General features: G+C 31.9%; 1 protein-coding gene across 4 annotated transcripts in view; it reads right to left on the minus strand.

Annotated features, from left to right (window-relative positions):
* KIFAP3 (kinesin associated protein 3) overlaps positions 1-22,171 on the minus strand; it is a 211,308-nt gene that overhangs the window by 129,539 nt on the left and 59,598 nt on the right. For all 4 annotated transcript variants that reach the window (XM_031936861.1, XM_031936862.1, XM_031936863.1 and 1 more), the window contains exons 6-9: positions 22,056-22,155; positions 21,415-21,539; positions 17,544-17,642; positions 15,757-15,935 (exon numbers count right to left, since the gene is read on the minus strand). In XM_031936861.1, coding sequence (XP_031792721.1) covers positions 15,757-15,935; positions 17,544-17,642; positions 21,415-21,539; positions 22,056-22,155 — 503 coding nt within the window. The remainder of the gene's footprint in view (positions 1-15,756; positions 15,936-17,543; positions 17,643-21,414; positions 21,540-22,055; positions 22,156-22,171) is intronic.

Genomic DNA, 22,171 nt, shown 5'->3' on the forward strand with positions numbered 1-22,171 from the left:
AGAGAATAGTGGAAAATAAAGTGGATATTTTTGATTACATGAAATTGAAAGGCTTTTGAACAAAGCTAATACAGCCAAAATTAAAAGGAAAACAGCAATCTGAAAGCAATTTTATATTGTTTCTCTAATAAAGGTTTCTTTTCTTAATTATATAGGGAACTGAGCCAAATGTATAAATATAACAGCTATTCCCCAACAGATAAATTATCAAAGGGTTTGAAAAGACAGTTTTCAGAAGGAGAAATTAAATCTATTAACAATCACAAAAAATGTTCTAAATCACTAGTGATTAAAAGAAATACAATTAAAACAACTCAAGATACCATCTCACAATTATCAGATTGGTTAACGTGAAAGAAAAGGAAAAGGCTAGGGAAAAATTGGGACACTAATGTATTCTTGGTAGAATTGTAAACTAGTCAGCTTATTCTAGAGAATTTGGTAACATGTCCCAAAGAGTTATAAAACTGTGTGTACCCTTTAACCCAGAAATACCACCAGTAGGTTGGTATCCCAAAGATTTTAAGCAAAAGGGAATAGGACCTATATCACAAATATATTTCTAGCAGTTCTTTTGCATTCTTTTCAATCTTTTCAATCCCCCTACCAATTGGGGAATGGCTGAACAAGTTGTAGTATATGATTGTAATGGAACCCTTGCACTATAAGAAATGATGGGCAGAACAATTTCAGAAAAGCCTGGGAAGACTTAAATGAACTCATGCAGAGTAAAATGAGCAGAACTAAGAGAGTGTTTTATATTGTAATTTCAATATTCTAAAAATGATCAGCTATGAAATATATACTTATTCTGATCAAGACAATGACCTGAGAGACAATTCCAAAAGACTCATGATGAAAAATACTATTGATTTCCAGAGAGAACTAATGAATGCTAAGTGCAGACTGAAGCATATATTTTTTTACTTTCTTTTTTCTTGGGAGTTTGTGCCTGTGTTTTCTTTTGCAATGTCTAATATAGAAATAAGTTTTGCACAACTTCACATATATAACTGATATCATATTGTTTGCTTTTTCAACGAATTGGGAAGGATGAAGAAAATTTGGAATTCAAAATTTTGAAAAATGCATCATTAAAATGGTTATATGTAATTGAGAGATAATGAAATAAAATATATGGAAAAAAGAATTCTATTTCTAATGTCCAGATTGAGGAATAGTTGATAGAATATGGTAGATGAATATTATGAAATACTACTGTACCATAAAAAATGATGAAAGAATAAGTTCAGAAAAACCTGGGAAGACGTTTATGAACTCGTACAGAGTGAAGTTGACAGAACCAAAAGAACAATATATTCAATAATAATAGCAACATTTTAAACACAAATAACTTAGAAAGTTTTAAGATATCTGATCAATAAAATGGCCAATCATAATTCCAGAGGGCTGAAATGATCTATGTTACTCATCTCCTAACAGTGATATTCTAGATGCAGAATGAAATATGCAATGTGCAATTTTTTTTCTAGAAATGAACTATGTTTTGTTTGACTATGGGTATTTATTACATGGAGTTTCTTTTTCTTTTCTTTTGAATTAGAAAATAGAATAATTAAAAGGAAATTCTTTCCCTATGCATTGCTGTGAAAGGTATCTTATTTTCTATTTTTTAAAGTATTTGTTTTAATATTGAGGTCTTAAGTAGATTTTAAGCTAATTATATTTGCTATCATTGTCTTTTACCTCTTTATTATTCCCAGTGCTTAGTATGTATTTGTCACATAGTAAGTATTTAGTACAACTTTACTACGATTTACTATGATTACGATTGACTGAGATGTTAGTGTAATCTTAATTTCTGACAAACTGATTTCTAGTTTTCTTAATAGTTGTCAAATAGAGGCTTCTTTTCCCAAATAATTTATGTTTTATAAACTTATAAGGTTATAAAACACTGAGTTATTAAGGTAATTTTTTTTCTGATTCTTCTTTACATAGTAACTTCCACTGACCTGCTTTTCTATTTTTAACCAGGATCAAATATTGCTAATAATTATTGATTTGTAACATAATCTGCAGTCTGGAAGTGCTATAAGTAACATTCTTTCTAAGAAGGGTTATTCAAGCCCCTCCTTTCTCCTTCCTCATCTCTACCTCCTGGACCTCTGGGCTTCTCCCCAGTCTGAACTAGTCCCATCTTCTGCCATGTTCTTTCTCAGACCCCTCAACACCGTGCCTTCATTCTGAGAATCATATTTATCTTGTACATAATTTGTTTGAACAAAGTTGTTCGCCTGTTGTCTCCTCTATTAGACTATGAGTTTCTTGAAAATAGGGCAAGTCCATAACACTCACAAGTTGGAGTGGATGCTACATGGCAACATAATGTTCCGTCCTGAAGTGCTCACCACATGCCCAGCTTTAGGCTAGCACTGGAGACACAAAGAAAGGCCAAAAAAGGGCATGTTTTATATGGGAACAAAACAAGAAACAACTGGATGCCTTTCCCACTCTAAGACACGGCTTCTTTTCTCCATTTGAAGTAAACTTCCATAACATGCATCAGAGTGGATGTGGCAGGCCTGACATTCAGGAGACCTGAGTTCAAATCTGGCCTCAGACACTTCCTAACTGAGTGACCTTAAATAAGTTACTTCATCCTGTTTTGCTTTGGTTTCTCCAATTGTAAATGACACACCACTCCTGTTATCATAGTCAAAAAATCTCCAAATGGGACCAAATAAAGTTGGACACAACTACAGTGACTACAACTACCACCACCCAGAATATTACAGAGGGTCATATGCAGGTATCCCCAAACTTTCTGTTATCTCTGTTCCTCACTATGAGTGCAAATATACAATAATATGTGTGTGAAATTTTAAAAATCACATAGATTTCTTGAATTTTCTGCTATTTAACTTAGAGAGATGATTTGCCAGTCACATAAACTTCAAGACAAATCCAAAACAAGTAGGCATTAATACTAGAATAATTAAACCGTCACAGTCAAAAAATTTAAACATTTAAGACATAAGCCCCAGATCACTTCCTGATTATTCAACTTTTTTATTAGCCTGGATTATCTACAAAAGTAGGAGAAATATAATAATTACTCCATCAATTACCTTTTTTATTTTTTATATATTTATATATATGTATATGTTGTATCCCTGGAAGAAAGTAAGGCCTTTGAAGGCAGAGACTCTTTCACTTCTGTGTCTGTACCTCCAGTGTTCAATGCACAGAGATACATGAAAATTTTTTTTATTGATAAAGCATATGAAGCAAATCTAAAACGATCCCCCAAACATCTTCAATCTAATAATTTCAAGATCTATATCAATAAAACTAGGTAAAAAATAAGTGTTAAAGAACAGAAATGACCAATTAATCAACACGAACAGAAAGGAAGGTGAGAGCCTGAGTAATTTTCTCTTTAAGGCTTAAAGAGTTTGCTATATTAATAAGGTATGGATCACAAAATATCCATTCCCCTCAGCCAACAACAAGAGAAATGAGTGATATGATGTTTAGAATTTCACTGGTGCCCCAAACAAGCAATTGTACCAGAAACATCCAATTAAACATATTGTATTAAGCTATATAAGTAAATTTATATAACCTGAGTTATGGAGATAATATGCCATAGTGGATAGAAAGCCCAATTTTGACTCAAGAAGACTTACATTCAAGTCTTTCCTCTGAAACATACTGAAGCAAATCACTTAATTTCTCAGTATTTCCAGGCAATTCTCTAAGACTATAAATTATAGGGAAGTTGCTGATCTGCATTGCTTAAGTGAGTTTAATTTTCTCACCAATGAAAAAAAAATCTAGGTTCATATTGTGTTGTTTCATATTTTATTTGAAATGGAAAAAAATGAAAATTATCTTGTGTTAAAATTATCTAAAGTTTAAATAACAATGTCACTGTAGTCTAAGGTTTGAATAGCAATGCCATCATCTGAGGTCAATTGTTGCACTTCCAGCCAAAAGAGATATCGTGTACAAGCCTTCAGAGAACATTTTTTTCCTCTTAAAAAAAAAAAAGCAGCCCGGATATTCGCTGATGTTTTCCTTAAATCTCCTGAGATGATTTACCCTCTTGTTGACTTTCCTGTTCCTATTTTACTCAAATATAAAAAATTCATTTGGAACCCCAAGGCTAGTGATGTTGAATGCAAATAGAAATGGGGGCCACTGATATAAGGATCTCTGAGGGCTACATAGATACCAACTTAAGTTTTAAAATGTATATTTTATTGTGTTTTTATTTGTCAACTATTGCTCAATTATATTTTTCTTTTAAAAATAATATTTCCCCCAGTTACATATAAAATAATTTTTGGGGCATTATACATGTACATTCATTTTTTTATATATTTCCATATGAATCATGGTGGGAGGAAAAAAATCAGAACAAAAAGGAAAAACCACAAGAAAAAAAAAGGAAGAAAATTTTTTAAAAAGGTGAAAATAGTTATGTATTGATCTAATTCAATCTCTATAGTTCTTTCTGGGTGTGGATGGTATTTTCCTCCCAAACTTTATTAAGAATACCTTGTATACTGAACTGCTGAGAAGAACCAAGTCTATGATACTTAATCATCAGATAATCTTGCTGTTGCTGTGTACAATATTTTCCTGGTTCTGCTTGCTTCACTCAATATCAGTTTATGTAAATCTTTCCAGGCCTTTCTAAAATCAGCCTTTTTTTTTATTTTCATTTTTTATAGAATAATTCTACTACTTTCATATATATCATAACTTAATTCAGCCATTCTCGACTAGATGGGCATCTCTACTCATTTTCCAATTCTTTGCCACCACAAATAGAGCTCCTGCAAACATTTTTGCACATGATGGTTCTTTTTCCTCTTTTATGATTTCTCCGGGACTCAATAGTGATACTGCTGGATTAAAGGGTATGTACTGTTTTATAACCTTTTGCATGTAGTTCCAAGTTGCTCTCCAAAATGGTTGGATCAGTTCACAACTTTACCAACAATATATTAGTGTCCCAGGGAAAACTGGGGACGCCAACATTTGTCCCCTCCAACATTTGTCACTATCTTTTTCCTGTCATTTTAGCCAATATGATACCTGAATTGTTTTAATTTTCATTTCTCTAATCAATAGTGATTTATAGCATTTTTATACAAGTATAGATGGATTTAACTTTTTCATCTGAGAATTGTCTGTTCATCTTCTATGATCACCTATCAAATGGGGATTATTTTGTATTCTTATAAATTTGACTCAGGTCTCTGTATATTTTAGAAATGAAGCCTTTATCAGAAACAATGAGTATAAAATTTTTCTCCCTGTTTTCTGCTTCCCGTCTCATCTTGGCTGCATTGGTTTTATTTGCGCAGAAACTTTTTAATTTAATGTAATCTAAAATATCCATTTTGCATTTTGTAAATTTCTCTAGTTTTTTGGCTATGAATTCCTCCCTTCTCCAAAGATCTGATAGGTAATCTATCCCTTGTTCTCTTAATATGAGTTGTGAGATATAGGTTTAAGCTGAGTTTCTGACATGTCATTTTCCAGTATTCCCAGCAAATTTCATCAAGTAATGAGTTCTCATTCCCGAAGCTGGAGTCTTTGGGTTTTTTAAACAGGAGTTTACTACAATTATTGATTATTGTGTCATGTGTATATAACCCATTCCATTGAGCCACCACTCTATCTCTAAGCCAATACCATATGGTTTTCATGACTACTGCTTTGTAATACAGTTTTTTTTTGGTCTAGTACTACTAGGCTATCATCCTTTGAATTTTTTAAAATCAATCCCTTCTTATTTTTGACCTTTTTTTCCAAATGAATTTTTACATTATTTTTCTGGCTATATATATATATATATATATTTGCAGTTTGGTATAGCAATGAATAAGTTGACTAATTTAGGTAGAATTGTCATTTATCTTATATTAGTTCAGTCTCCCTATAAGCAATTTATATTTTCCCAATTGTTTAGATATGACTTTATTTGTGTGAAAAAAATGTTTTGTAATTGTGTTCATATAGTTCTTGGGTTTGTCTGGGGTGATAGACATACATATTTTATTTTGTCTATATTAATTTTAAATGGAATTTCTGTATCTCTTGCTGTTGGACTTTATTGTTAACATATGCAAATACTGATGATTTGTGTGGGTTTACTTTGTATCTGGCAACTATGCTAAAGTTATTGTCTCAAGTAGGGTTTTTTTTTTTTTTTGATTCTCTAAGTACACCATTGTTATCATCTGCAAAGTGATAGTTTTATCTTCTCAATGCCTATTCTAATTCCTAGTTTTATCTTCTCAATGCCTACTCTAATTCCTTCTGTTTCTTTTTCTTTTCTTATTAATAGATCTAATATTTCTACCATAATCTAGTGAATGACAGTGGTGATAAAAGTGATGATCACCTCTGATCTTTTTGGGAATGATTCTAGTTTATCCTCAGCACATATAATGCTGCTTGATGGTTTTAGATAGATGCTGCTTATCACACTTTAAGAAAAACTCCATTTATTCCTAAGATCTCTTATGTTAATAGGAATGGATGCTTTTTTTGTCAAAAACTTTTACTGCATCTATTGAGATTATTGTATGGTTTCTATTAGCATTGATATGGTCAATTATGTCAATAGTTTTTCTTATATTGAACCAGTCCTGCATTCCTGGTATAAATTTCACTTGGTCACAGTGTTTTATCCTGCTGATAAATTGTTAATATTTTATTTAAAATTTTCACATCAATATTCATTAGGGAGATTGGTCTATGATTTTCTTTATCTGTTTTGGCTTTTCTTGGTTTAAGTGTCAGCACCATATTTATGTCATAGAAATAGTTTGACAGGACTCCTTCTTTGCCTATTTTAAAAAATACAATAATTTATATAATATTGGAATTATTATTATTATTATTATTTTTGCTGAGGAAATTTGGGTTAAGTGACTTGCCCGGGTCACACAGCTAGGAAGTATTAAGTGTCTGAGGCCAAATGTGAATTCAGGTCCTACTAAGTTCAGGGCCAGTGCTTTATCCACTGTACCATTTAGCTGCCCCAAATTAATTGTTCTTCAAATGTTTAATAGAGTTCACTTTTAAATCCATCTGCCCCTGGAGATTTTTTCTTAGGGAGAAAATGGCTTGTTCAACTTCTTTTTCTAAAATGGGTTTATTTAAATATTTTATTTCCTTTTCTCTTAATGTGGGCAATTTATGTTTTTGTAAATATTCATCCATTTCAATTAGTTTGTCAGATTTGTTGGCATACAGTTAGGCAAAATAGCTCCTAATTATTGCTTTAATTTCTTCTTCATTTGTGCTAAGTTCATCATTTTCATTTTTGATGTTAGCAATTTGTTTTTTCTTTCCTTTTTCAGATCAAATTAACCAAAAGCTTATCTATTTTGTTAGTTTTTAAAAAAAAAAAATAAAACCAACTCTTAGTTTTATTATTAGTTCAATAATTGTTTTAATATCAATTTTATTAATCTCTTCTTTGATTTTCAGAATTTCTAATGTGGTATTTAAAAATTTGTTCTTTTTTCTAGCTTTTTTAGTTGAATGCTCAATTCATTTATTTTCTCTTTCTCTTTTTACTCATGTAAGTATTCAAAAACATAAAATTTCCTCTAAGAACTGCTCTGGCTGCATCCCATAAGTTTTGGTATATTGTCTATTTATTATTATTCTCTTTTATGAAATTACTATTTCTATGACTTGTTGTTTGACTGACTCATTTTTCAGGATTAGAATATTTAATTTTCAATTGGTTTTTAGTCTACTGTTCCCTGGCCCTTTATTGAATTCATTCTTTATTGCATCATGATCTGAAAAGGATGAATATACTATTTCTGCCTTTCTGCATTTGATTGTGAGGTTTTCAATGCCCTAATATTATGGTCAATTTTTGTGTAGGTACCATGTCATGTACCATTGAGAAAAAGGTGTCACACCATTCAGTTTTCTCCATACATCTAGCATATTTACGTTTTCTAAGATTTTATTAAGCTCCCTAATTTCTTTCTTGTTTATTTTGTGGTTAGATTTATCTAATTCTGAGAGGGGAGACTGAGGTCCTTCACTAGTGTAGTTTTGCTGTCTTATTTCTTTCTATAACTAGCTTAACTTCTTAAGAATTTATTTAGATGCTACACTACTTGGTGCATATGTTTTGTATTGATACCATTTTATTTTAACAAGATATAGTTTTCTTCTTTATCTCTTTTAATTAGATCTATTTTTGCTTTTGCAGATCAGAATTGCTACTCCTGACTTTTTTACTTCAACTGAAGTGTAATATATTCTGCTCCAGTCTTTTACTTTTACTCCGTGTATATCTCTCAGTTTCAAATGTGTTTCTTATTAACAACATATTGTAGAATTCTGGTTTTTAATCTATCCCAATTACATTTTAATCTGGTTTGGATAGCACTCAGTGGTGCTGGTCCTATAGGCCATGAGTGAGATAATTCTGCTTTAGGCTAACATTACACATATGAAAAGACTATAAATTCCTTACATTTTCCATAAAACTGTTTGACACAAAGAAGAAGGGAAAGTATTAGTTAAATATTATAGTAAAATAAGAAATTATATTTACTTTAATGATGTAATCTAACAGACTGACATATTAGCTACTCACAATTTCTGCAGTTATAGAAGCCACATCTGATACTAATTATTTTAAGTTACTTTTTAAAAAATATTTGCAATGCATACCAGTGGTTGTATAAAAGATTTAGAAACAAATAACCTGGCAGGTTTGTTTATTAATTGTTCTTTCACTATACTGAATGGAATGTGAAACGTGTGCCAGGGAATCAATCACAACTTTAAATGATAGATTCTTATTTATTTAATACATCTCTTTAATTCATGTCTGTCCAGTTTATAGAGGCATGGTGCCAACCAGTAAATTAAATAACTGTCCCAATATGAAAGTCCAATATCTTGTTTCTATGAAATGGAATAGAAATTAGGAATGAAGACTAGTGTCCATATTGAATTTTACATGAAATATATCATATCATGATATCATGAAACATCTAACCTACCAATAAGCTTATGTCAGCCTTCAAATGATTTTTCCCAATATCATTTGAAAGTCAACATTTTATTGGTTTTTATTTTCCATTAATACAGAAAATCATCCAGAAATAAAAATTATATTCTAGATAAACATTTTCAAAATACATAAAGATTCTTTAAACTAATAATTTAAGAGACAAGGCATTATGGTGATCCTGGAGGGACAAGTCATTTAACTTGTTTATCTCATTTTCCTCAACTGTGAAACAATGATAACAGCACCTCCCTCAGAGGGTTATTGTTAAGCTCAAATGAGATAATTTTATTTTAAAAAAGCACTTGGCATAGTGACTGGAATATAGTAGACACTATGTAAATGCATATTCTATTCTACCTCCTTCTAATCCTGGTTCTGCCATTTACCTTAGTCAAGTCACTGACCACAATGAGCTTTTATTTTTCTCACCTGCAAAACTAAAAGCAGAGCAAGAATATGTCTATGGCCTTAATTTCTAGCTCTAAAAACTATGCTTATAGAACACTTTTGAGAAAATTCCATTCTTTATTGTTTATAAATATTGTTTATAAAAAACTACTAAGTTATCTTAATTTTTTTCTAAAAAATTTTTTTAAGAAAAAAAGCATTTTTATGAATCAAGTACAATGAAATGAAAGAACCTCAGGGTCAAGGATCAAGAACTGGAAAGGAACCTTAGAAACCATATAGTCCAATTATCTCATTTTATATTTGAAAAAAATGAAGAAAAAAAGTTTACTACTTGTCCATAGTCACACAGGATAGGAAAGGATATAGGTGGAATTTGAATCCATGTTTTCTGACTCCAGAGTCAGCACTAAATCGATTCTTTAATGTTCTAAATATCTATGATCTATCTATGTATCTACTTATCTATTACATATTAGCTGCATGTTGATGATGATGCAATCTAAAATCACTCTGCCCAACTTATTTTGTCAAATTTTCCCAATTACATTTTAATGTGGTTTGGGAAGTATTCAGGAGTGCTGGCCCTGCAGATCATGAGTTAAGATACCTCTGCTTTTGGCTACCATCACCACATATGAAAAAAAAACTTATAAATATTTTATATTTTCCATAATATATTTGATACAAAGAGGAAGAGAAAGCATTATAAATATTAAAGGCAGCAAACAAGGTAGATAATTTAACTAGACATACACAATCAGTTCAAGGGGTAACTAATTGCTTACATCATTTCTTTGTCTTAGAAAGAACAAAGAGCAAGCTGTGTTTTTAATTAGCTTCTATAACCTGGTTGGCAACCTTCTATAACCTGGTAGAGGCCTGAGCATTGTGGTTGAAGTACCAAATTTCATGAATATAAACAAATATTTACTGAGTATTCATAGAATATATGGCAAAGCCCAATACTCCCTGAAATTTAAAAAAGTTTAGCTATAGTCCAAGGACTAAAAGAATCCTCAGTCTATCATTCAATAAAGGAAATTAAGAACTGATGTCTGAATATCTGTGTAACCAAATATATAGAAACAGGAGTAGTGATTTGGGTTGCTTCAAAGAAGAACCACTAGAAATTTTACATTACTGATCTCTAATATGTGATCACAAAAAGGTTTCTTAAAACAACTGATACTGAACCATTCAAAAACTTTTATTTTGGATGGGAAAAAAGGCAAATGTGTACCTTCTTGTCAAAAAAGTCACACTAACTAGTCTTTGTTAAATGTCTTTTATGTCGTAGGTACTTGGTAAAAGATTGGTGATGGAGTCTGAAGGAAAAGGTCACCAATCAAAATCTGTATTAATGCTAATAGCTGTTAGTTTAAGTCCCTTTTATGTGACAGACAGGAGAGGCATTATTAGTTTAGAGATTAGAAAAGTTTATAAGATACTATCTATGTTTTATTTTTTTAAAGGTCAGTTTTTGGAATTCAGAAGCAAAAATGGAAAATTCAGTACTATTCTAAGGTTTAAATTAAAATCAGAACAAAGTGACCTTAAAATGAAAAGGAAATCTAAATTGTAATTGAGGGAGCAACAGATATCAAGGGACATACTGTTTTGCATGTTATATTCACTTTAAAATACTTATAAATAAATGTCTAAGTGGTGTTAATAACTGCAATGCAAAAAAAGAAAGAAAGAAAGAAAGAAAGAAAGAAAGAAAGAAAGAGGAAAAAAAAAAAAGCAATCCGGAATTCTGCTGCCAACAAATCTAAAAGCTTATGCTTCCAATTAACTATTAAAATTACTTGAATCAAGATTATATATATATAAGTTTGGAATTATTACAAATAAATATTCACCAAAACTGTTATAAAAATTTTATAGCTATTTCTGGTCAAATTTCTACCTGAATGGAGGCAGGATGGCCAACTCCCTGACACTGACATCAGCAAAAATCAGATATTAGTAACTGAGAGTCAATCAAGAAAACTATACAAAGTCAACCAGCAGGCCACAGGTAATAGGAAGGGAGACTATCAGCCAAGTCACCACCAGCATAAGCAAATATGCCAATATAGTCTACAGGGCTCTCAGTCTGGAAGCAGCAAGAGCGAAAGGCTTCTTAACAAAGTCATAGGACAGAGGCACAGTAAAATCATGGGAATTCTTGGGAAACAGCAACCAGTACATGTGTTACAGTGATTAACATGAGCTATTCTTTTATAGGCAAAGAAACTTTAAAATATTCCCCAGGAAAAGATTAGAGATGAGTAGGAAGTTTGAAATGCAAACAGAAGAGTCAGAAAAAAGCTTGGAAAGTAAGTGTATTTGACTAATTAGAAGGGGCTATATAATACTCTAGTCTCTTTAGAACAGTAAAGTCTTCAGAAGGTATAAAAGGAGTAAAATTTCAAATTAAAAGATGCATTGTAAAGCATAATTTCAAAAAATGGATGGGTCAAAGGACAAATCATAGAAACAATTGAAATTTTATCAAAGAAAATGACAATAAGGAGATGATATGCTTTTTAGCTGTTTCAGTCATGAAACACTTCATTAGACTATTTGGGATTTTCTTGAAAAAGATGCTGGAGGAATCTTCAATCTCCTTCCCCAGAACATTTCACAGATGAGGAAACTGAGGCCAATAAGGTTAAGTGACTTGCCCAGGGTCACAATAGCTAGCTCACGAAGATGAGTCTTCCTGACCCCAGAACCAATTCTCTATCCACTCTACCATCTTGCTGCCCCAAAGAAAAGTATATACTAAAATATATTTATGTTGTTTTTTAGTTGTATCTCACTCTTCAGGACCCCATGGACCACAGCACAATATACTCTGTGATCCTCCACTAACTCTCAAAGTCTGTCCAAGTTCAAGTTTGTTGTTTCCATGACACTCTCTAATCACCTCTTCCTCCACTGTCCCCTTTTCCTTTGGCCATTAATCTTTCCCAACATCAACTTTTCTAGTAAGTCCTGTTTTCTTGTTGTGTGGCTAAAGTATTTAAGTTTCAGTATTTGACTTTCTACTGAGTAGTCTGAATCAATTTCTTTAAATATTGATTAACTTGATTTCCTTGCTATCCAATCTTCTGTATCACAAGGCAGCATGGAATCTGCAGAACTTGGCTTTCTTTACAATCCAACTCTAACAGACAAACTACCAGAGAAACTATAGCTTTGACTATGTGGATCTTTGTTGGTAAGACGATGTCTCTGTTTTTTAGTATCCTCTTCAGATTTACCATAGCTTTTTCCAAGCAGCAAGCATCTTTCATTTTCATGGCTGCAGCTGTAGTGATCTTTGAGCCCAAGAATATAAAATCTGATACTGCTTCCATTTTTTCTATTTGCCAGGAAGTAATGGGACTAGTTGCCAAGATCTTAGTTTTTTATGTTAAACTTCAAGCCAGTTTTTAATTTATCTAGTCTACTATTTCCCGTGATGTGTTCTGCATATGTTAAAGAAAAAATTAATTAAAAACATAACCTTGTCATATTCCTTTTCTAATTTTAGTCAATCAGTTTGTTCTATGTTTATTTCTGATTGCTGCTTCTTGCCCTAAATTCCTCAAGAGACAAGACACCTTAAAGATGATCTAGTGCTCTCTTTTCTTTTAAAACCTGCCATAATTATTGTGATCTACATAATTAAAGGCTTTGGCATAGTCAATGATGCAGAAGGAGACTTTTTTCTGCAATACCTTTGTTTTCTCCACACACTCCAGTGAATGTTGGCAATTTGGTCTTTAATTCTTCTGCCTCTTCAAAAATAAGCCTACTCTTCTGGTAATTCTCAGTTCACATGTTACTGAAGCTTAGTTTTCAGAATATTAAGGATAACTTTGTTAGCTTATGAATTGTGTACAACTATTTGATAATCTGAACATTTCTTGGCATTGCCCTTCCTTAGGATTGGGATGTAAACTGATCTTTTCTAATCCTAAAGTCAGTGCTAAGTTTTCCAAATTCACTGGTATAATGAATCTAGGGCTTTAACAGCATCACTAAAACATATGGAATGTAGCTAAAACAGTTCTTAGGGAAATAGTATATCTCAAAACATATTCATCAATAAAAACAAAAATAAATCAATGAACTGAACATATAGCTAAAGACTTGAACAAACAAATCAATAAATCTCAACTAAGTAACAAAGTAGAAAGAAAATGAGAAAAGAAAACCAAACCGATTCTATCAAAAATATAAAAGGAGAACTCAAAACAATGGCAGAAGAAAATAAAGAAAATTTTTATAATTTATTTTTCTTCTTATAAGCTAACAAAGTTGATCACTTGGAGCAAATGAAAATCTACAAATATAGAGAACTTCCAACTTAATATAACAGACTGCTCAAGTAACTGATTCATGAAAATAAAAAAACCCTATAACTAATTAAATAATTGATAAGAGAAAAGAAATGCATAAACTTCCAAAGGAGAAAAAAATATTTCATAACCAAAAAGATTACAAATAAATTCTACCTAGTATTCAAAAAACAATTCTAAAATAAAATAAAATAAAAATAAAATAAAATAAAATAAAATTCTAAAATAAGACAAACTGCAATAATAAGAAAAGGAACCAGTCTTTTTCTATGACACAAATAGCAAAGAAATTTGTCTTGGTACCTAAAAAAAGCAGAGAAAGGAAACTACAAATTAATATTCCTAAAGAATACTGACATTAAAAACTTTAAAGAAAATATTAGCAAATAGGCTACAATGCATATTAGAAATATTGTATACAATGACCAGATTGAAGTTTGCACCTGGAAAGAAACATAAATCGAACCAATTCAAATTTATAAAAGAAATCCATTCCCCAGTAGATGAATATCAATGTTTTCAACAGATATAATCTAATCCATCAACAAATGTCTGAAAAAATTCTTTAAAATTGCTAATAATTAGAGAAAAGCAAATTAATATTATTTTGAGGTTTTAACTCACATCTAACAAAATGAAAATATAAGAGAAAAATGACAAATACTGGAACACTTGTGAGAAAAGAGGCCCACTGATGCATTATTGATGGAGTTATGACTTGTTCTGCAACGAATTCAAAATAATGCCCCTAAAGTTGTAACTTTTGCAAACTTTTGCAAAACAGTGAGTATACTCACTGATCCTCTATAGCACTTTTAGGCTTATACCTTAAAAGGTATAAGGGTTTTAATTCCCGAGATTAAAGAAAGAAGAAATGGATTTACATATACAAAACTATTTATTATGAATTTTTTCCTAGTAGCTGAAAACTAAAAAGTAAGGGGCAGGAATTATCTCACTGGAGAACGCCTAATGAATATAATAGAATATTACATCAGAAGAAATAAAGAAATGGACAGTTTCAGAGGAAACTAGGCAGATGTCCTGACACAGAACAAAGTAAGCAGAATAGTGTCTAGCACATAGGAGGCAAATAAATGCTATTTGATTTAATAATTTATTCCATAATAATGTTGTAAAGAAAAACAACTTTGTTTTGCTTAAGTATGCTTTTTTTTTAAAACTATAAAAGGTTTATTCCCCCCTCTCAAGGATTTGGTTTTATTTTTAATTGTGGAAGAAGATTAGAGGAGAAAAAAGGTTAATAATACCAATGAAACTTTTTTAAATGAATGGAAGAGATCAGAAGGGAGAACAGAAGAAAGCACAAACAAGTAAATAGTTCTCAAAATAATGTGTGGAATTTATTGTAACTAAAAAACCAAGCAGGATAAAAGCTTTGGATATATACCTCCTTTTTTGTTGTCTATGGATATGTTCTATTTTGTTTTCAAAGTTCAAAATTTTTAAAAAATAACTATATATCAAAACAATCATTCTTTTAAACACACACATATATATGCTGATACATGTATGAATGTATAGATATATGTGTATATATACATTTAAGAATATATACTTATATATTTGGATATTTTGCAATTAAAAACCTAAGTATTATTCTATAACTGGGCACTAAATAAGTAGCCATATGTTCATACCTCTTAAAATGTTCCTCTCTGATTTTCCATTTTCAACTCCATTTTCAACAGAATTAGCTCCCTCTATGGAGAAATTATACTCTTTTCTTTCATGCTCTATAAAATATATCTTACGCAACTAAAAAGCTTGACTTATCTGGAAGATTATCTAATCTTGAATATTTTTTTTTCCTGATGTCAGATAAATGAGACATTATTACGGTAAACAGAGAACTAAAATTGTGAAAAATTATTTTGCATTGACATTATTATGTATTTTTATAACAACTTCTGACACAGAACAATTTACAACTTAGTAGGTTTCACAACTTACCATATCATTTTTGTTTTCCATAAAAATGCTAAGCTTCTTTAAGAAAGATACCACCAGAATTAGGAGTTCAAAGTTATCTCGATCTAGTGCCTTCACTAGCATATGAACTATGTTCTTATTCCTCATTTTCAGCTCAGTCCGAGTATCTTCAGCAAGGTTCAAGAGCAAATATAGAGCAACTAGAAAAATAAACAGAACTGGTTAGGGTACTAGACTGTTAAAAGTTTTTTAAAACATATTTTTTCACTATAAAAAAAAGTACTTAGGAGAGACTGAGCATTACTTTCAGCCATTTTTATTAATTAATAAATATAGGTAGATAAAGTCAGAAAAATTGTTAAATATGCAGATGTGGAAATAATTGTCAAAAATCTGAGAAACCAAGGGATGTTATTTATCATGCTTTATTACATTAAGGTTGCTATTCTGAAGCTAGTTAAAATTTAAAAATGTGCTTCCTTACTTTGAACCAAATTTTGCTAAAAAGAAGAATTTTTTTTCATTCAAAATATTTCAATAAATGCATATATTTATTTAAGGGCTAAAGTAGAAAATAATTGAGAAAAAAGTTATATCACATAATAATTTTCAACACATCTCTTTAAATATCTGAATAACAATATGACATGTTAAAAGTTAAAATTCAATTTAAGTCTTTAAAACTTTGATATGAAAAAATAGAAACCAATATATCCTTTAAGGCTAAGATAATATATTGATCTCAAAAAAATGTGATCAAGGTGTTACTTGAATGATTGGGACTAATTATTATTTTTAATATTTTAAGAAAAATGTGAATGCTCAGAGGTTTAAATGATTTTGTAGATGTTATAAGTAAGTGACTTTAACAATTACCTGTATGTGCAGTACTCAAAGGGCTACTAGGAGGCAGAGTGAATTAGGAAGACCTGAATTCAAATTTGGCTTCAGATACTTACTAGCTATGTGACCCTCAGCAAGTCACTTCATCTTGTTTGCCTCAGTTTCCTTATTTGTAAAATAAACTGAAGAAGAAAATGACAAATAACTCCAGCATCACTGCCAAGAAAACCCCAAATGGGGTCACTAAGAGAAATGATTGAAAATGACTGAACAAAAACACAGACCTAAAACTGACAGATTTCTGTGTGTTAATCAAGTAAGTTCTTAAGGAGGTGAACTAACGACTATCTATTACATAGAGATGCCCATCTATCAAAGAATATCACCTTATTCCTGCTAATAACCACCTTCAGTGTTTTAGTATTTAAAAACTCCTACATATTCTAAGCTCCAAGCTTTGTTTACATTTACATTATGGATAAAGTCCAGAGACATAAAACTACTGTCTCTTAAATCAAAGAAATGCTCAGATTTAATTTTTTTATGAGAATTTTTTCATCCATGGAAAACAGTAACCTTTTAAATTGGAAACTGGATAAATCATGTTTTAATATTAAGAAAAACATCTCTGAAAAGTTATGATTGAAGTTTCTGTCTCTATATATGTCTATGTCTATATATATGTCTATACATATATATGTAAATTTCAATATTTAAAGTGCTATATTAATGAAAAGGCAAGGGAATAACAGAGGCAAGACAGGGGATGTGACGATTGCTTAACAACCAAATAATTTTGGTTTCTGAAATAAACCTGAGATAAATACAATGAGAAGGTTTATGTTATACTGAAATTTATAATATTCTAATGATTTTTAATTTGGTTTTGATGAGATCATAAAAATCAGAACAAATTAACACATGTATAAAGTACTTTTTCTTTTTCATAGATTAGGAATTTGTACCTCTTAAAAGCTGCTCCTGCTTTACGACCAAACCTTGGTACTTCTTGTAGGTTTTTTCATAATCTTTTTTCATGGTTTGATTTTCAGGGTCTTCTTCAAGTAAAAACATCAAGTTAAGGATTATATTATATTTATAAAAGCAACAGAAAACTATTGAAAATGTTATGAGCAAAAGTATTTAAAATTACTATACTCAATATACTATATTCATTAATTTTGATGAAATACATAATTATAGAATGTGAGTCCCTTATGAGCAAGAATTGTTTCATTTCTGTCTTTACAGTCTTACCACTTTACATTATGCTTGTAGGTACTTGTTGGAATCCTTACAAAGTGTTAAGTCATTAGAATTGATAGAGACAATAATTATCTAATTTAGCATGGTTCAGTATGATTGATCTGATCCTACAAGGAGATGTTATGGGCCAGAACTTGAAACAAGGTATTAAGTGGAATTGATGGAAGCAATGCTTGTGTGCTTGGGTTTGCACCTTTAAGAGTTTACACATTAGAGCTCACACATTGGAGTTCACAAGTATAGGAGATACACAAAGTTAACTTTGTGAATTCACATCTCCCATAATCCCACTCTCAGAGTAGGAGTCAATCTTTGAGAGAGCATAAAAACAGCTGAGCTCAGTCAGCAGAGTTCAGTTGAAAAGATTGAGAGGGGAGCGTCAGTCAGTTCAGAAGAAGCCACAAGTCGGAGTTGAGCTAGAGCCAGAAGTCACTTCAAAAGATTGAGAGAGTGAGAGTCAGTTAGGGAGATTGAGAAGCTAATCTGCAGTCGGGCAGAACCAAGATTCAGAGGCTGAAGCTAGCAACAAGAGCTCTCAGAACCAAAGAAAGCTAACTAGGCTATGATAGGCCTTTAAGAAAGCTGATCGGGCCCAAGGAAAGAGATAAGACTTGGAAGGAGAAAATAAACGTTTGGATTTTATCAGCTGGCTGTATTTGGGATGATTATTACTCGGAACTGAACTAAGGCTGTCTCCAGAAAACCTCCCCAAGAAACCTGCTCAGAAAGAACCATTATATTTTAAAGAAGAGAATACCACAGGTACTTGTTAATTGCACCTTGAATTAAAATGCATCATTAAGAAACTTCATAATGTCCAAAAGCTCACTTAACATAAAATTAGATAATAACGAGAGACGATGCATGAACTTATAACAGACAGGACTGTTTACCACAGTTCTCTTTCAAGTTTATTAGAATAAGATCTAACTTCCAAGGTCAGAAACCCAGGTCTAATGCTTTGTGAAATGAATCAATTTTGACACTACTTTTGCAATAAGCAGTATTTAGTATAGGATTGGAAAAGTCATGAGTTATAGAAGTTTTCTGAACATAAAGCATACTACCATTGGCACTCAAGAGTCACACAAACGTTTCTGCCTAATCTTAGAAGGCTATAGGTTTAGATCAAGTTCAGGAGAATATGTGAGAGAATCTTCTGCCAATGATTGGTCATCATGGTAAGAAATCCTCAGAAACAACAGCTGTTGATTACAAAGAAGTAAACATGCAGATAAATTCTTGAGACCTGCAGAAGAATGGGACCAAGAGGTTTCACCCAGAACAGATATTGATAGAAAGCCTTGCTCCTACTGCTATTTAACCTCAACTTCCCAAATTCCTATCCACTTTCTCATTGTTTTCCAAGGGTGCTATGTTATGAGAGCTATTGCCAGTGCAGCGTCTTTGGACATCCAAACCTGTATAAGGATCTACAACTCAATGCAGCCAAAAGGGACGTCATTTTTTCCCACTAACTATCTGACTTTCCCAAATTTCCCTATTACTACTGAGCATGCTACAATATACCTGACTCCAAACTGGGTGTCATGCTTGAATTCTCTCTCTGTTGCTAAGTCTATTGTTTTTACTTTTATAACATTTCTCCCATGCATCCCCTTCTCTTGACTCATCCTTTCATGACTGGACTCTTACAATAGACGTCTACTTGCTCATTGTCCCTCAAGTATCTCCATTCTTATTCATCATCCACTCAGATTCCAATTTTCCTATAGTACAGTCAGTTAGTTGGTCAAGCAGCACACTTATGCTACATGCTGGGAATATAAACTTAAATAGAGAAAAAAGGCAACCCTTACATTCTAATGGGGGATGACAATACATAAACAGAAGCTGAACAGTGTGTGTGTGTGTGTGTGTGTGTGTGTGTGTGAGAGAGAGAGAGAGAGAGAGAGAGAGACAGAGACAGAGAGAAACACAGACACACACACAGACACACACAGACCCATATGCAGCCTGATGAGCCCTGGGTTATGGCTGGCTAGGGTCCCCTCTCTAACTAGAGGTTCTAGGAGCCGCTATGCATCAGAGAAAGGAAGTTCCAATGTATGAATTCCAAGGCTGAAGGTAAGCTTCTTAGGAGAAGCCGGGGAATGGTGAAGAAGTTCTAAGGGTAGTCTGGATCAGTACATGACTCCCTGTGATTTCCTGAACAATTTAATATAAAATAGTCTAACATTTAAAGATCTTTATCATGTTGTAATTGAAACTCCTGATGTCCAGCATTACACTGGGCCCCACTCTTCATATTTTGTATACATCATTTGCCATTCCTCAAATAGAACCTCCATCTCCATTCCTTTTGGCTGTCTCTCAGACCTGGAATGCTCTTCAACTTTACCCTTTCGTACTTCTTCTAGAGCTCAGCTCAAATTCTACTTTCTACATAGTGATCTATCCCAGCATTCCCAATCTCCCCTACCTTATAAGGCCTTCCCTCTGAGATAAATGACAATAGCTACCTTTCATTTACTCTGTATATATCTTGTATGTACATAAGTTGCTTGTATGTTGTCTCTCCCACTAGAATATGAGTTTCTTGAAAGCAGGGATGTTGTAAACCATTCTCTGTATTCCTAATATTCAAGACAGTACTTGGACACACAGTAAGTACTTAATAAATATTTGTTTACCAAAAGTACTATTGCCTCATAGATGTAAGAATAGGTCCCCAGTCTCATTGTAGAAATGGAAGTAGATTTGTTTTTTGGCATCTATGGGAATTCTAAGTGAATTTTCCATTGGAAAAATGTCTTTTATATAAAAGATGATTTGGTTCTATAGTCAAAAACTTCAGGTATACCATATTCATTATCAATAACATTGCTTCTATGGGAAAATGCATTTCAAATTCCAACCAATTTACACACAAAATCTTTGAATACAACAGGCAACCTATATTCTTCATGTGATTAGTGAATATTTTACCTAATTCTGACAGTCACACTTTGAGACAATAGTGACTAGCTAGAGAGCATTCAAGTGAGTGACACAGATAGTAAAAGTCACTACCATGAAGGGACACTGAGGAAGTAGAGGATTCATTCATTCCTTCAGTTATCTGTCATGAAGAAAGTAAGCTTAAAATAATTGCCTGGCTGGCATGTAGAAGCTTTGTTGTATGTCTGTTATTCCAGAGAACAAAACTAGAACCAAGAATTCTAAGTTATAATAGGGAAACAAATTTCTATCTGATACAACAAAGATTTTTTTTTTTTTTTTTTTTTTTTTTTTTTTTTTTTGCTGAGGCAATTGGGGTTAAGTGACTTGCCCAGGGTCTCACAGGAAGTGTTAAGTTCTGAGACTAGATTTGAACTCAGGTGTTCCTGACTTTAGGGCTGCTGCTCTATCTACTGCATTACCTAGGTGCCTCCACAACAAAGAACTTTTTAACAGTTATAACTATTTATCCTCACATTTTCTTCACTTTTGCCTTCTTTAAGTAAAAGAACTTTATTAATGCTACATCACTAAATAACCAGATAAAAAATTTCAGTATATTTACTGTCAAAACCTACAGTCGACCAAAGTCTCATTCTGAAAGGATATCAGCTTTCTTCTTCTTAGAAAGTTCCTCTTGCCACAGTTCATGTCTCTTCAACTCATGATCAATTATGTTCATACACAGAGCTCCAATTTTATAGTGAGTGATTAGGCCATGAAATTGAGAAAAACTACATTAAAAGAAAAGATGTATATATGTATTTAATAGAAATAGGTACAATTCAAGCCTGAGGCAACAGGTTTTAAGTACATAGTAAAAGAAAGTCATATACACTAAAAATCAATATTTTTATAAAGGAATATATACACACTGCACAATGAAGACTTGAAATCTGTAAGACTTTACTGCTCTCAGAATTGACATTCTTTAAGTACTTCTAAAAATATTCAAATTTAAAGCCAAAAACCCAGAATTACTCAAAACATATTTTTAATACTCATGATTCTAGTAGCTACTCACTAAGATATCCTCAAAAAAATTTTCAAAAAGCTATGTAGTAAGACTTAATTATGTCACAATGTGTGAAAGCCACTTTAATTATTACTTAAAATATAACTTCAAAATCTCCCTGTTTGCTAAATGGACATTTATTCTGTATCTATTTTGCAAAATATACTGTTAGAATGATAAAAAAATTGGAATATATGAGAGGCATTTACATTAGTTTCATAATTCTTGTACTTACCTGGAAAAGCAGAAGAAAATATATATTATGTTAGTAGCCAGTTCTACACTTTGCTTCCAGTCTTCTCTCAGTACTCTGGCTAATGCACCAAGGGCAGTTTCTGATGAAAAAAATTT

This window comes from Sarcophilus harrisii, chromosome 4, assembly GCF_902635505.1.
Source record: "Sarcophilus harrisii chromosome 4, mSarHar1.11, whole genome shotgun sequence".
NCBI lineage: Eukaryota > Metazoa > Chordata > Mammalia > Dasyuromorphia > Dasyuridae > Sarcophilus > Sarcophilus harrisii.